This window comes from Schistocerca serialis, chromosome 1, assembly GCF_023864345.2.
Source record: "Schistocerca serialis cubense isolate TAMUIC-IGC-003099 chromosome 1, iqSchSeri2.2, whole genome shotgun sequence".
Lineage (NCBI taxonomy): Eukaryota > Metazoa > Arthropoda > Insecta > Orthoptera > Acrididae > Schistocerca > Schistocerca serialis.
The window spans coordinates 679,641,201-679,656,247 of NC_064638.1; the positions used below are offsets into that span (position 1 = coordinate 679,641,201).

At 44.6% G+C, this 15,047-nt stretch overlaps 2 protein-coding genes across 2 annotated transcripts in view; one reads left to right on the top strand and one right to left on the bottom strand.

Moving 5' to 3' along the window:
• Positions 1 to 15,047, top strand: part of LOC126480306 (RNA helicase aquarius) — a 346,791-nt gene that overhangs the window by 59,601 nt on the left and 272,143 nt on the right. Inside the window, exon 5 of the mRNA XM_050103855.1 lies at positions 5,537 to 5,705. Within this exon, the coding sequence (XP_049959812.1) occupies positions 5,537 to 5,705 (169 nt within the window). The remainder of the gene's footprint in view (positions 1 to 5,536; positions 5,706 to 15,047) is intronic.
• The window catches only part of LOC126480322 (probable G-protein coupled receptor Mth-like 5), a 125,441-nt gene that overhangs the window by 59,253 nt on the left and 51,141 nt on the right, over positions 1 to 15,047 (bottom strand). The window lies entirely within an intron of this gene.

The window sequence follows — 15,047 nt, forward strand, 5'->3', positions numbered from 1 at the left end:
ATACAATCAAATATGTCATGCGTAGCCATCAGGAAATCGTTGTAAGTATCATGATGGGCCCTGTTGGGACATTCTGTAACTGTGTGATAAATGGTTTGCCTGGCTGCTCCTCAGTCACATGTGTGAGACATAACCCCTATGTGAAGCGTGTCCATGCTTCTGCCATGACTGGTGTGTTAGACATAATGACACTTGTTGAATGTTCCATGTCTTCCATCAATATATCGGGTGGGTTTGCAAGAAAGTTAGTGTGTAGAAATTTGACAACAGCTTTAAAAAAAATCAGTTTTAGCCAGTACAGTAGAGTCTTATGACGATGCTGACACTGTTGTAACGTCCAGTTTAACACATATATTTCAGAACGACACAACACATATAAGTCACAGAGTAAGTTGACAAGCAAGACATGTGTACACATTAGCATTCGAATGAGCACTGAGTCCCAGTCTAGCGGCCGCTGCTCGGCTGGCCGCTTAGGTGGCGCAGCTGCTGCACGGCTAGCAGACAGCGCCACACGTAGAGGACGCGCATAATTGCGCGGCGGCGCTTTGAATGTTCGGCGAGTCACAACACTTTTCCCCCCTTTGAAATTGTTGCACTGGTCTTGATGGAGGTGTCCTGGAGATGGCTAACGTCCATAGGCATTGTTTGACTCACCGTAAAGTTTCGAGGAGGAGGCTTCCTGTACGGACGGAAGTGTCCCCGATGCTAACGGGTCGAGATGACAGAAGACGTAGGGGTCGAATCTGCTGGGGCCCCATGCACCAATCCGCCCGTTGTGGCAAGTCCAGTTGATATGACAGGAGACACGGGCGATGTGTCGGCGTCCGTTGGAGGAGGAGGCGAGTAGATTTGCTCTGACAGAGGATGGTCATCCGGTTCCCACATGGGCATGTCTCCTGGTGGCGTCCATTCTTGTGCTGGCATCGCGATGACGGTGGGAGGGCTGCGTTGTGAGTATTGAGAGATGCCAAGATCCCGAGCGTCAGGTAGAGCCGAAGGTGGTGTAGTGGCATTCGGAACAGGTGTTGCTGGCACACGAGGCCGAAGCTGGTCCGAATGATGCACTGCAATACCCGTGTCCGTCTGGATTTCATATAGGCGTCTGCCACGGTGTCGTAAGATGCGGCCCGGGCTCCATTTTGGCCGCCTGCCATATCCCCGTACCCACATGAGGTCGTCGACAGTGAACCGGCCAAGTGAAGGCACCCGTGGCCGTGAGGTGGAAGGCCGCAGAAGATGAAGTACCGTGCGGGGCTGTCGGCCATGTAAGAGCTCAGCCGGGCTGTGGTCGCCCATGGGAGTGAAACGGCAAGACGCCAGAAACTGGAGAAGCGCATCATCAGCAGCAGAAGAAGTCAGAAGTTTCCGCATCTGAGCCTTAAATGTGCGGACCAGTCATTCAGCCTCACCGTTGGATTGTGGATGGAACGGTGGGGCCGTGACATGCATAACTCCGTGACGAGCACAAAAATCCGCAAATTCGGAAGAGGCAAATTGCGGACCATTATCAGTAACAAGAGTAGAGGGGAGGCCTTCCAAAGAAAAAATGCGGGCGAGAGCACTGGTTGTTGCCGCGGTGGTAGGCGACGTACAATGGACAATGAAAGAGAAGTTAGAGTAGGCGTCAATTACGAGGAGCCAATAAGTACCTAAAAAGGGTCCCGCAAAGTCAGCATGAATGCGCTCCCAGGGCTTCTCAGGCGAAGGCCACGGTGACAAAGATGACTTCGGGGCAGCGGCCTGTGACGCACAAGGGCCGCAGGCAGTGACCATGTGTGCTATTTCAGAGTCGATGCCAGGCCAGTACACATGACGGCGCGCCAGAGATTTTGTGTGAGACACACCCCAGTGCCCTTGGTGAAGGAGGCAGAAGACCGAAGCACGCAAAGACGCAGGTACCACAACACGCGGCGAAGCATTGTCAGTGGAAAGGAGGATAACACCATCCCTAGCCGTGAGGCGGTAGTGCAAAGCGTAGTAGTTCCGCAATGGATCAGAAGTCTTAGCGGATGGGCGATCTGGCGAACCCTTCTGAATACAGCGTAAAACCCGGGAGAGGGTAGGGTCAGAACCCGTAGCAGCCGCCAGCCTGTCCCCAGTGATGAGGAACCCGTCCACAACCCGCTGCTTGGCAACATCCAGGTGGAAACACAAAAGTTCGTCCCTTTCGAATGCCTGATCAGGACCCATGGGAAGGCGAGACAGAGCATCAGCATTTGCGTGTTGAGCCTTTGCCCGGAAATGAATCTCATAATTGAAACGAGACAAGTAAAGAGCCCAACGCTGGAGGCGGTGTGCAGCCTTGTCGGGAAGTAACGTTGACGGATGAAACAAGGAAACAAGTGGTTTGTGATCCGTAACAAGATGAAATTTGGAGCCATAGAGAAAAACACCAAACTTATGAAGAGCATAAATAATGGCCAAAGCTTCTTTCTCGATTTGATAATACTTTTGTTGGGCCTTCGTGAGCGTTTTGGAGGCATAAGCAATGGGTTGTTCCGAACCGTCAGAAAAACGGTGCGCAAGGACTGCACCGACCCCGTATTGAGAGGCGTCTGTGGCAAGAACAAGATGTTGGCCAGGTCGATAAGTAGCCAGGCATGGGGCCTGTTTCAGCATAGTCTTCATTTCTGGAAAGCCTCATCGCATGGCGCGGACCAGTGAAAAGGCACGTTTCTATGCAACAGGCGATGCAACGGCTGAGCCACCGAAGCCGCAGACTGTAAAAACTTGTGATAGTATGCTATTTTCCCCAAGAAGGCCTGCAGTTCCTTAACAGATGTAGGGCGAGGAAGGGCATCGATCGCAGTGAAAGTTTGCTGAAGCGGACGAATACCATCCTGAGAGAGTTGAAACCCCAAGTACGTGATAGATGCCTGAAAAAATTGTGATTTCTGAAGATTACACTTAAGACCGGCAGTCTGTAAGACATGAAAAAGTGTGCGGAGATTTTGAAGATGTTCTTCAGTGGTGGAGCCAGTGACAACAGTGTCGTCCATGTAATTGATACACCCAGGGACAGGGAGCAATAATTGTTCCAAGAATCGCTGAAAGAGAGCAGGGGCACTAGCAACCCCGAATGGCAAGCGTTGGTATTGATAGAGGCCGAAAGGCGTGTTAAGGACCAGAAACTGCTGGGAAGCTGCATCGAGAGGAAGTTGATGATAAGCTTCTGACAGGTCAATTTTAGAAAAATACTGGCCTCCAGCAAGTTTAGTGAACAGTTCTTCAGGGCGGGGCATAGGGTAAATGTCGATGAGGCATTGAGCATTTACAGTGGCTTTGAAATCGCCACAGAGACTAATATCACCATTTGGCTTAGCAACGACAACGACAGGAGAGGACCACTCACTGGAAGTGACAGGAAGCAAGACCCCTGAAGTAGTGAGACGATCTAACTCCCGTTTGACCCGATCACAAAGGGCCACAGGAATGGGCCAAGCCCGAAAAAACTTAGGCCGAGCAGTGGGTTTGAGTGTGATATGAGCTTCAAAGTTGTTTGCACGTCCTAACCCAGGAGAAAAAAGGGACGAAAATGTCGTCGACAAGGAATCCAGTTGAGCATAAGGAATAGCATCAGAGACAATATTGACAGAGTCATCTATGGAGAACCCAAAAACGCGAAAGGCATCGAAACCAAAAAGATTTTCTGCGTTGCTCTGGTCGACCACAAATATGGGAACAGTGTGAACGACGGATTTGTAAGATACCTCAGCATTAAACTGTCCCAAGAGAGAAATCTTCTGTTTATTGTACGTCCGTAATTGCCTAGTGACAGGTGACAGGAGTGGAGAACCCAACTGAAGATACGTCTGAGAATTAATGATAGTGGCAGCAGAACCGGTATCCACTTGCATGCGAACATCTCGACCAAGGATTTGGACAGTGAGGAATAACTTCCCTGAAAGGGAAGAAGTGCAATTGACAGACAACACAGAATCAGAATCAGCGTCATGTTCATGAACATCATGTATGCGGTCGGATTTGCAAACGGAAGACACAATACCTTTCTTTTTGCAATTGTGACACACAGCCCAACGTTGGGGACAATCCTCACATGAATGTTTCGTAAAACACCGCAGACATGAAGGAAGTTGCCGTGGGTTTTGCTGCAGTTTCTTAGCGGGTTGTTTACGGTTAGGCCGAGGCTGCGCGTGGGAGCGCACTGCGGCCACGTCGGCCGGCGGGGACGCGCCGCACGCGTCATCAACAGCGCACAGAGGTTGTATTTCCCCAACATCACCCCACACCTCTATTCGCGCCCCAGCGGCGCGAGAAATTTCAAAAGACTGCGCAATGGAGAGAACTTCATCTAGAGTCGGATTCGCCAACTGAAGGGCACGTTGCCGAACTTCTTTGTCGGGCGCCGACCGGATAATAGCATCCCGTACCATGGAATCGGCATAGGATTCTTTGTGAACGTCAGTAACAAATTGACACTTTCGACTGAGGCCGTGAAGTTCAGCAGCCCAAGTGTGATACGATTGATGTGGCTGTTTTTGACAACGATAAAAGGCAACATGAGAGGCTACCACATGCGTTCGCTTTTGAAAATAGACAGACAGAAGTGAGCACATTTCAGCAAAAGACAAAGACGCAGGATCCTTCAAAGGAGCCAGTTGTGACAACAACCGATACATTTGAGGTGAAATCCAGGAAAGGAACAGAGACTTACATGGTTGTTCGTCCGTGACATGAAATGCCAAGAAGTGCTGTCGAAGACGTTTTTCATAATCAGACCAGTCTTCCGCCGTCTCGTCGTAAGGAGGAAAAGGAGGTATAGCCAACGACGAGAAACGCCCCGCATTTGACGCCGCAACAAAATCGCGAATCGCCGCTGTTAGAAGCGTTTGCTGTTCAAGGAGATTTTGTAATAGTCGCTCGACAGTAGCCATGTAAACCTGTGGGTCAACGGGGAAAAGGAAAAATCTCATCCTCGTCGCCAATTGTTATAACGTCCAGTTTAACACATATATTTCAGAACGACACAACACATATAAGTCACAGAGTAAGTTGACAAGCAAGACATGTGTACACGTTAGCATTCGAATGAGCACTGAGTCCCAGTCTAGCGGCCGCTGCTCGGCTGGCCGCTTAGGTGGCGCAGCTGCTGCACGGTTAGCAGACAGCGCCGCATGTAGAGGACGCGCGTAATTGCACGGCGGCACTTTGAATGATCGGCGAGTCACAACAGACACACTGTACAGTGCATCAGTATTGTTGATTTGGTTCAGAAACTCTTGCATTTTGGAGATTAAGAATTCATGTTATTACAGGTAGGTAATTTATCTAGGTGATATACACAGTAAAAAATATTTTTGTGTTTAGCTTTATGGATACAAAATATATAGTATTTTCTATTCCCTAATGTCAAATAGTTGGGGATCTATGCTAGTTCGAAACAATTGTCAATATGTAAAAGGAATGTAATAAAATGAAAGGTTGTTACTTGGGACACTCAAAATATTGTAGTACTGCGGGTGTATTTGAGATTATTTATGTTTAATTATGTAATATTGCAATTATTTTGCAGGGTCGCCGAGAACAAGAACTTAAAGCAGAACCCAAATGGCGTAAGTTCTGGAAGCTCATACAGCGTAAAGATGCAGGAAATCTGAAACCAAGACAAGACTGGGAACGGCGTTTTCTGAAGAGACTCATGGTTCACTTCATAAAACTGCTTGAAACAATTCCTGAAGAAGGTAAAGCTTACAAAATGCAATATTGATTAATAATTTTTACAAATCTCCCCCCCCCCCCCCCCCCCCCCCCTCAAGTTCCTCCCTCCCTCTCTGCTCAAGCATATTCAACCTGGATGATAAGTTGTTTTCATTCACACTGTAAAGACCTGGCCTATTCTGGCTTGCTATGCGTCAGGATGGGTGAGGGGAATAGTGACAGAGTGGACAGGTTTACACAGGAATGTGCAGTAGACAGTGATTCATTGACAGATGTTTATTAGAGCATCCTATTGGCTGCCAGCTGTGAAGACAAGTGAGGGCTGTCCAGTCACTCCGTCCGAGCACCCCTACACATACCTCATTGTCCCCATGTGCCTTAGCCAATGCTAGATGTCCTAATGCTGACTATCAGTGTCATAGTCACCTCCTAGGGTTGACCAGGATGGTGTCTGAAGACATCTGTGTGGTTAGGAGGCAGTGAATGCTTGCTTCACCTAGCTGAACCATAGACAGCTTGCAACCCATCAGCTGAAGTTGCTAGGAGGGGCTGCCTAGACCCCAACTCCCTGTATTGGCGAAACTTTGTTCAAGTTCTGCAGCCGTCACACTGTAAATGTGGGGTGCCTTGTTTCGGAACTCGATCAGATAATCGGTTGCACCTGACAAACGATTTCCATCACCAAGAATGGGTCATGTTTTTCCTGAAACTCAAAAGTTCCGTTGTTTTCTCCAGTTCAAGATGCAGACAGAATGGCCACATGACTCAACGCTTTGTGCTGCTAAGCTCGATTATTTGTACCCTGGTAAGTACACTTTCGATGTGCCCTACTGGAGGGGGACGAGTAAGTTTGCTTCATTGTACTTGTTGTGTAAGCTTTTCCTAGCTCACTCTGCCCTGAACAAGGGTTGCTGGGTCCGGCTAAATTTGTGACGTGTGAGTTTTTTAGTAGCACACAAGTGCCCGAGTTACAAAATGTTACCTCATTGTGGTAAGTTTGCTTCATCATACTTTCCTGTAAGCTTTTTCTAGCTCGCTCTGCCCTGAACAAGGGATGCTAGGCCCGGCTAAATTTGTGACGTGTTAATTTCTTGGTAGCACACAAGTGCTCAAGTTACAAAATGTTACCTCACTCTTGGGCACCCTGTGCTAGCTGTTCCATGTGCTCTTTTGGTGAGTAGTGTCACAAACTCCTGCTTTCCCAAAGATTTTTGTCATAATGTCGATGATACCACCCAAGGGCTTGCTTGATTAGCATATTGTCCAGGCCGGCCTCTACTACTGGACAGCGCAAAGTAGTAAAACTTTAAAAAATTCACAATTTGTGTGCCAAACTTTTTCGAGGTGCAACAAGTGTCCCTTCTTTTGAGAGATTCATCCTGAATCTTCCAAATTGAGTCTTTAATTAAAATTGCTCTTAATCAAAAAAAGCTCTGTGTCTTGTTGATGGCAACACCCAGCAGCAACCATGAGTTTTCCCATGTGGATTTCTCCCTTTCCACTACTATCTTGAGCTTACATTCGAAGTACAGTATCCAGAACTTTATTAAATTATACACTAAGGTGACAAAAGTCACGGGATACCTCCCAGTATCTTGTTGAGCCTACTTTTGCCTTGCATAGTGCAGCAGCTCAATGTGGCATGGACTCGACAAGTTGTTGGAAGTCCTCTGTAGAAATATTGTGCCATGCTACCTGTACAGCTGTCTATAGTTGCAAAAGTGTTGCCAGTGCAGGATTTTGTGCACAAACTGACCTCTTGACTGTGTTCTACAAGTTTTCTATGGGATTCGGGTTGGGCGATCTGAGTGGTCAGATCATTCATTCGCATTGTCCATTGTTCTTAAAACAATTGTGGCCCAGTGACATTGTGCATTGTCGTCCGTAAAAATTCCATCGTTGCTTGGGAACATGAAGGCCATGATTGGCTGCAAATGGTCTCCAAGCAGCTGAACATAACCACTTCCAGTAAATGATTGGTGTCCGTCCCCAGTAGCTGAGTGGTCAGCGCAACAGAATGTCAATCCCAAGGGCCTGGGTTCGATTCCCGGCTGGGTTGGAGATTTTCTCCGCTCAGGGACTGGGTGTTGTGTTGTCCTCATCATCATCATTTCATCCCCATCGACGCGCAAGTCGCCGAAGTGGCATCAAATCGAAAGACTTGCACCCGGCGAACGATCTACCCAACGGGAGGCCCTAGTCACACAACATTATTATATTATTATTGGTGTATTTGGACCAGAGGACCCTTTACATTCCATGTAAACACAGCCCACATTATTATGGAGCAAGCACCAGCTTGCACTGTGCCTTATCAACAACTTAGGTCCATGGCTTCGTGGGGTCTGTGCGACACTATAAGCCTGCCTTCAGCTCTTACCAACTAAAACTAGGACTCAACTGAGCAGGCCATGGTTTTCCAATCATCTAGGGTCCAACCAAAATTGTCACAAGCCCAGGAGAGGTGCTGCAGGTGATGTCATGCTGTTACCAGTCAGTCATCTGCTGCCATAGCCCTTTAATGCCAAATTTTGCCTCACTGTCGTAACAGATATGTTCGTGGTACATCCCACATTGATTACTGCGGTTATTTCACCCATTGTTGCTTGTTATTTAACATAGTGTTCCCTGTGTGCCAGCACTGACAACTATGCAAACATCGCTGCTCTCAGTCATTAGTGAAGGCTGTTGTCCACTGTGTTGTCCATGGTGAGGTGTAATGCCAGAAATTTGGTATTTTCAGCATGCTACTGATATTGTGGTTTATAGAATATTGAATTCCCTAACAATTTCGAAAACTGAATGTCACAAGCCTCTGGCTCCAACTACCATTCGATGTTGAAAGTCTTTTATTTCTGTTGTGTGGTCATAATCAGGTTGGAAACCTTTTCACATGACTCACCTGAATATAAATGACAGCTCTGCCTGTGCACTGTCCTTTTATACCTTGTGAACACAATACTACTGCCATCTGTTTATGTGCGTATCGCGACCCCTTGATCTTCGTCACCTCAATGTAATCCTTAATCTAATGCTTGCACTACAGAATACAGAGGTTTTACTGTCATCAACTACTCTCTTGGTCTGTGGTGGCTAATCACGTGACTGGACACTGGTGCATTGGTTGTTCTGTAGACTGGGGCCGTTCGAGTTTATTACAGAAATAAAACATGCAGATACATAATAGAAATGTGCCACAACTTTTGGCTGAAAGCTACATCTATATCTGCGTGATTACTCTGCAGTTCAGAATGAAGTGCCTGGTAGAGGGTTCATTGAATCACCTTCAAGCTATTTCTGTACTGTTTCACTTAAATCTTTCTGTGTGAGCTCTGCTGCTTTCTCTGATCTTATTATGAGACTGTTCCTTCCTATGTAGGTAGGCATGAATAACATACTTTCACACTCTGAGGAGAAAGTTGGTGATCGAAATTTCATGAGAAGATCCTGCTGCAACACAAAATGCCTTTGTTTTAATGATTGCTACCCCAATTTATGTGTCATTTCCATGGCACACTTTCCCCTGTTTTGTGATAGTATGGAATGATCTGCTCTTCTTTAAACCTTTTCCATGTCCTTCATCAATCCTATCTAATGTGGATCCCACACTGCACAGCAGTACTTTAGAAGAGGGTGGACAAGTGTAGTTTAAGTAGTCTCTTTAGTAGCCCTGGTGCATTTTCTAAGTGTTCTGTCAATAAAGCTCAGTCTTTGTTTTGCTTTACCCCCAACATTATCTACGTGAACATTCCAATTGAAATTATTCATAACTGTAATATGTGAGTATTTAATGGAATTTACACCGTTTAGATTTGAGTGATTTATCATGTAACCGAAATTAAGCGGATTCCTTTTAGTGCTCATGTAGATGACTTCATAATTTAGAGTCAGTTGCCACTTTTTACACTATACAGAAATCTTGTCTAAATCGTACTGCAGTTTGTTTCGATCATCTGATGATTTTATAAGATGGTAAATGACAGCATCATATGCAAACCATATAAGAGGGGTACTTAGATTATCTACTAAATCATATATGTAGATCAGGAACAGCTGGAGGCCTGTAACACTTCTTTGGGGAACATGAGCAATTACTTCTGTTTTACTGGATGACTTTCCATCAGTTACTATGCACTATGACCTTTCTGACAGGAAGTTGTGATTCCAGTCAAGCAACTGAGATGATACTCCTTAGGCATGCAGTTTGATTAAAAGTCACTTGTGAGATTGGTATCATATGCTTTCTGGAAATCTAAAAATATGGAATCAATTTGACATCCCAGGCCAGTAGCATTCATCACTTCATGAGAATAAAATGTTAGTTGTATTTCACAAGAATGATGTTTTCTAAATCTGTGTTGGCTGTTTGTCAGTAAATCGTTTTCCTCGAGATAACTCATAATGATTGACCACAGTGTATAGTCCTAAATCCTACTGCAAATTGACACTAGTGCAACTTTACAGTCTGTCAGTACAGATCTTTCGACAGGTGAGCAATTGTACAGGGTTATTACAAATTATTGAAGCGATTTCACAGCTCTACAATAACTTTATTATTTGAGATATTTTCACAATGCTTTGCACACACACAAAAACTCAAAAAGTTTTTTTAGGCATTCACAAATGTTCGATATGTGCCCCTTCAATGATTTGGCAGACATCAAGCCGATAATCAAGTTCCTCCCACACTTGGCGCAGCATGTCCCCATCAATGAGTTCGAAAGCAACGTTGATGTGAGCTCGCAGTTCTGGCACGTTTCTTGGTAGAGGAGGTTTAAACACTGAATCTTTCACATAACCCCACAGAAAGAAATCGCATGGGGTTAAGGCGGGAGAACGTGGAGGCCATGACATGAATTGCTGATCATGATCTCCACCACGACTGATCCATCAGTTTTCCAATCTCCTGTTTAAGAAATGCCGAACATCATGATGGAAGTGCGGTGGAGCACCATCCTGTTAAAAGGTGAAGTCGGCGCTGTCGGTCTCCAGTTGTGGCATGAGCCAATTTTCCGGCATGTCCAGATACACGTGTCCTGTAACGTTTTCTTCGCCGAAGAAAAAGGGGCGGTAAACTTTAAACCGTGAGATTGCACAAAACACGTTAACTTTTGGTGAATTGCGAATTTGCCGCACGAATGCGTGAGGATTCTCTACCGCCCAGATTCACACATTGTGTCTGTTCACTTCACCATTAAGAAAAAATGTTGCTTCATCACTGAAAACAAGTTTCGCACTGAACGCATCCTCTTCCATGAGCTGTTGCAACCACGCCGAAAATTCAAAGCGTTTGAATTTGTCATCGGGTGTCAGGGCTTGTAGCAATTTTAAACAGTAAGGCTTCTGCTTTAGCCTTTTCCGTAAGATTTTCCAAACCGTCGGCTGTGGTACGTTTAGCTCCCTGCTTGCTTTATTCGTAGACTTCCGCGGGCTACGTGTGAAACTTGCCCGCACGCGTTCAACTGTTTCTTCGCTCACTGCAGGCCGACCTGTTGATTTCCCCTTACAGAGGCATCCAGAAGCTTTAAACTGCGCATACCATCGCCGAATGGAGTTAGCAGTTGGTGGATCTTTGTTGAACTTCGTCCTGAAGTGTCGTTGCACTGTTATGTGAGTGCACTGATGTGAGTGCATTTCAAGCACGACATATGCTTTCTCGTCTCCTGTCGCCATTTTGTCTCACTGCGCTCTCGAGCGCTCTGGCGGCAGAAACCTGAAGTGCGGCTTCAGCCGAACAAAACTTTATGAGTTTTTCTACGTATCTGTAGTGTGTCGTGACCATATGTCAATGAATGGAGCAACAGTGAATTTATGAAATCGCTTCAATCATTTGTAATAGCCCTGTATATGATTGGTAAATATGGAGTTACTGTATCAGCACACTCTGAAAGGAACCTGAGTCCAGTCTTGACCAGAGGCCTTGCTTTTATTATATTATTTAAGCTGCTTTGCTACACCGAGGATATCTGCGTATAAGTTACTCATGTAGGCAGTAGATCTTGATTCAATTTCTGGACTATTTATTTTCTTGTCTTTGGTGAAGGAATTTCGGAAAACTGTATTTTGTAACCCTGCTTAAGTGGCATTGTCATCAGTAACGTCACCATTGTTACAGCACAGTGAAGGTGTTGCTTGTGTTGCAGGGGTTCTTTACACACAAGCTGAATCTCTTTGGACTTTCTGCTAGATTTCAAGACAGAATTCATTGTGGAACTGTTAAAAGCAGCATCTCACATTTAAGTTTGCACTAAATTTTGAGCTTCTGCAAAACTTTGCCAATCTTGGGGGGTTTTGTATTTTGTTAAATTTTTGCATGCTTTTTTCGTTGCTTCTGCAAGTGTTTTGACCTGTTTTGTGTACTAAGGGGTATCAGTACTATCTCTTAGTAATTTACTTGGTATACATGTCTCAAATGCCGCCAGTGCTATTTCTTTGAATTTAAACCACTTCTGGCCCAAGCTTACGTAGTCAGATTCGAAGGAATGGAGACTGTCTCTTAGGAAAGTATCAAGCAGAATTTTTATCTGCTTTTTTTAAATAGATGTATTTTGTGTTTATTTTTGGTGGGTTGGGATGTTACAGTATTTCGTCTCTCAACCACCACTTTGTGGTCATTAATCCCTGTATTTGTCATGACACTCTCTCTTTGCACAGGATTATTTGTTGCTAGGTCAGGTATGTTTTTGCAACCATTTACATTTAAGTGCTCTCCTGAACTAGTTGCTGAAAATAATTTCTTGAGAATGCATTCAGAATGATTTCAGATGACATTTTATGCCTACCATTGACTGTAAGCATGTATTTTTGCCATATTGTGGGTAAATTGTAGTCACCACCAACTATAATTGTGTGTGCGCGCGTGTGTGTGTGTGTGTGTGTGTGTGTGTGTGTGTGTGTGTGTGTTTGTGTGTGGGAGGGGGTGGGGTAGAACTTCCAGTCTCTGAATTTCATTCAGTATTTCCCAACTCTCTACTTTTAATCTCCACTGATGGCACATAAGCAAAAGAATGACACGCCTGAGTCCATCCAATGGTTGAACGACAGTTATGCTTTCTGTTCCACTCCTGATGAAGTATGTCTTCATGAAGTTACCATCTGAGGAAAGGAACTGTGCATCATCTCCTGCCTTCTTGTGAAACGAGTAACTGACAAATAGAAACAGAAACAACAAAAACAAAAACATGACAATAACCCTACAGTTGTAAAGGAAAAATATGTGTAGTAGTGACACACCCATAACACATATATCAAGAATAAACCTACCATGAACATAACATTGCAAAGAATCTAACAGTAGAACTAACTGACTTCAAAGCATAAGGAATGTCTTGTGCTTTGTGCTGTCTAATTGCTAGAGGTTCCTTCTTTCTGCATACTGCGCATATGTGTACCGGACTGGTCACAGCTAACTGTGGTACCATATCCACCATACCCTTAAATGGTTTCACCCGACTGAAGTGGACAATAGACGTTATAGTTCATTAAATGGTGATGTCATCTCCGTGACCTGATATGGTCCGTGATATTTAGTTAAGAACTCCTTTGTCTTTCCTTTTGTTGTATAGTGATTAGTGACAAGTATCCTATGATTTATATGATACTGTGGTAGTTTTCCCCTGCACCTGTTCGGCTGTTCCTGGTGTTTCAGAGCCATTAATGTTTGCCTTTTGTACATTCTCCACACTTCCCATATTCTTCTCGCAAACTTCTTCTCTGATTCACAATTCAGTCCTAATGTAGAACTTAAAAAAGTCAAAGGGAGTGGGATATTCATCCCGTACACTACCTCAAATGGTGACATGCCTGTTCCTGTATGAATCTTTTAGTTAATGCAGAAGCCACACATGGAAGATAGGTATCCCAGTTGTTGTGTGTAGCATTCACTTAAAAGCTTAGCATTTTTGAAATAGTCCTATGGATGTGCTCCATCCTACTACTAGTTTGAGGGTTGTAACTCCCAAACTTGTAACATGTGGTATAGCTGGTTCATAAATTCTGGAACAAAGTTCATGCCCTGATAAGTGACTAAGGTATCAGGTGCTCCAGACTACAGTATCAAACTGTTAACTAATGCCTGTACCACAGTTCTGGCCTGTTGGTCTGGAATTGCTACCATTACTAGAAATTGTGAAAAATGTTCGATGATTGTAAGTGCATACCTATTCCCTGCAGGTTTTCTGTTATATGGTCTGCAAATGTCAAGTCAAAGCATTTGAAATGACTTTGATGCCTGTGGTAACCTCTACAAAGGAATTTTTTGCTGTTAAATATCTGCTCTCTGTGTGCATGGTACACAGTCTCTTAACATACTGCTCCACGTCATGCTTCCCATTCCTACACCAAAACTGTTCTGCAACATACCTATCTGTTGTTCATCAGGTGGCATGACCTGACAACACATGATCATGAGCATGTTGCAACACTTTCTTTTGAAAAACTTCCAGGACCACACCGAGTCGTCTGCATTTCGTTACTCTGCACAACAAATCCTCGTGCTTGATAAAGTGCAGTTGTGACTTAAAAGTCTGGCAGTCTTTATCCACTGCCTGTGCCTGCTGCCATTTCAACACGTTCTTGTCCAATGTACTCAACATTGCTGTTTTGTGGGCTAATGTGTCCACGTTTGTGTGTTTTCTGTCTGGCTTAGAGACAACCTCTTGATCAGACTCACTAAGCTTGAGAGCCCAACATGTTAAACAACTAGATGTGTCATTTAGACCAAACGACCATTTCAGTGATGCAAGATCAGTTACAACTTTAATCTTATACCATAAAAGTAACAACAGATATATGTCATACCGTAAATGACCACTAACATTTCCACCTTTTTTAACTGCCTTACCTTGAAGCATATGCTGCTGGGTACTCCGGTCCATCAATCATCAGACTAAAATACAGCTGACTGGCTTGTTAGAAGTGTTATGAGAGAGGGTGAACTCTTTTTTACGATCTGGTAAATCTTGAATGCTAGCTGACACTCCTGTGTCCACTCAAACTTTACACCCTTTTTGAGTAATCTGTTCAAAGTTTCAGATATTTTTCCAAGATTTTTTTGTGACTTTACAGTAGTAGTTGCACAAACTGACAAACAACTCTATCTCTTTGGTTGTCCATGGTGCTGTAAACTTTTGAAGTCCTTCTGTAAGATGAGGATCAGTTTGCACACCACATTCACTAATTATGTGTCACAGACAGTTAACTTGAGTTTGAGAAAATTAACACTTCAGCATCGGACATGGTGATTCCAATCTGCTAAACACATCCTCCAGTCATCCCACATGTCCTGATATAGCCTCTGAATAGACTATTATGTCCTCGAAGTAGCCCATACAGGTCTTAGGCTTTAACCCTCTTAAAACTCTATC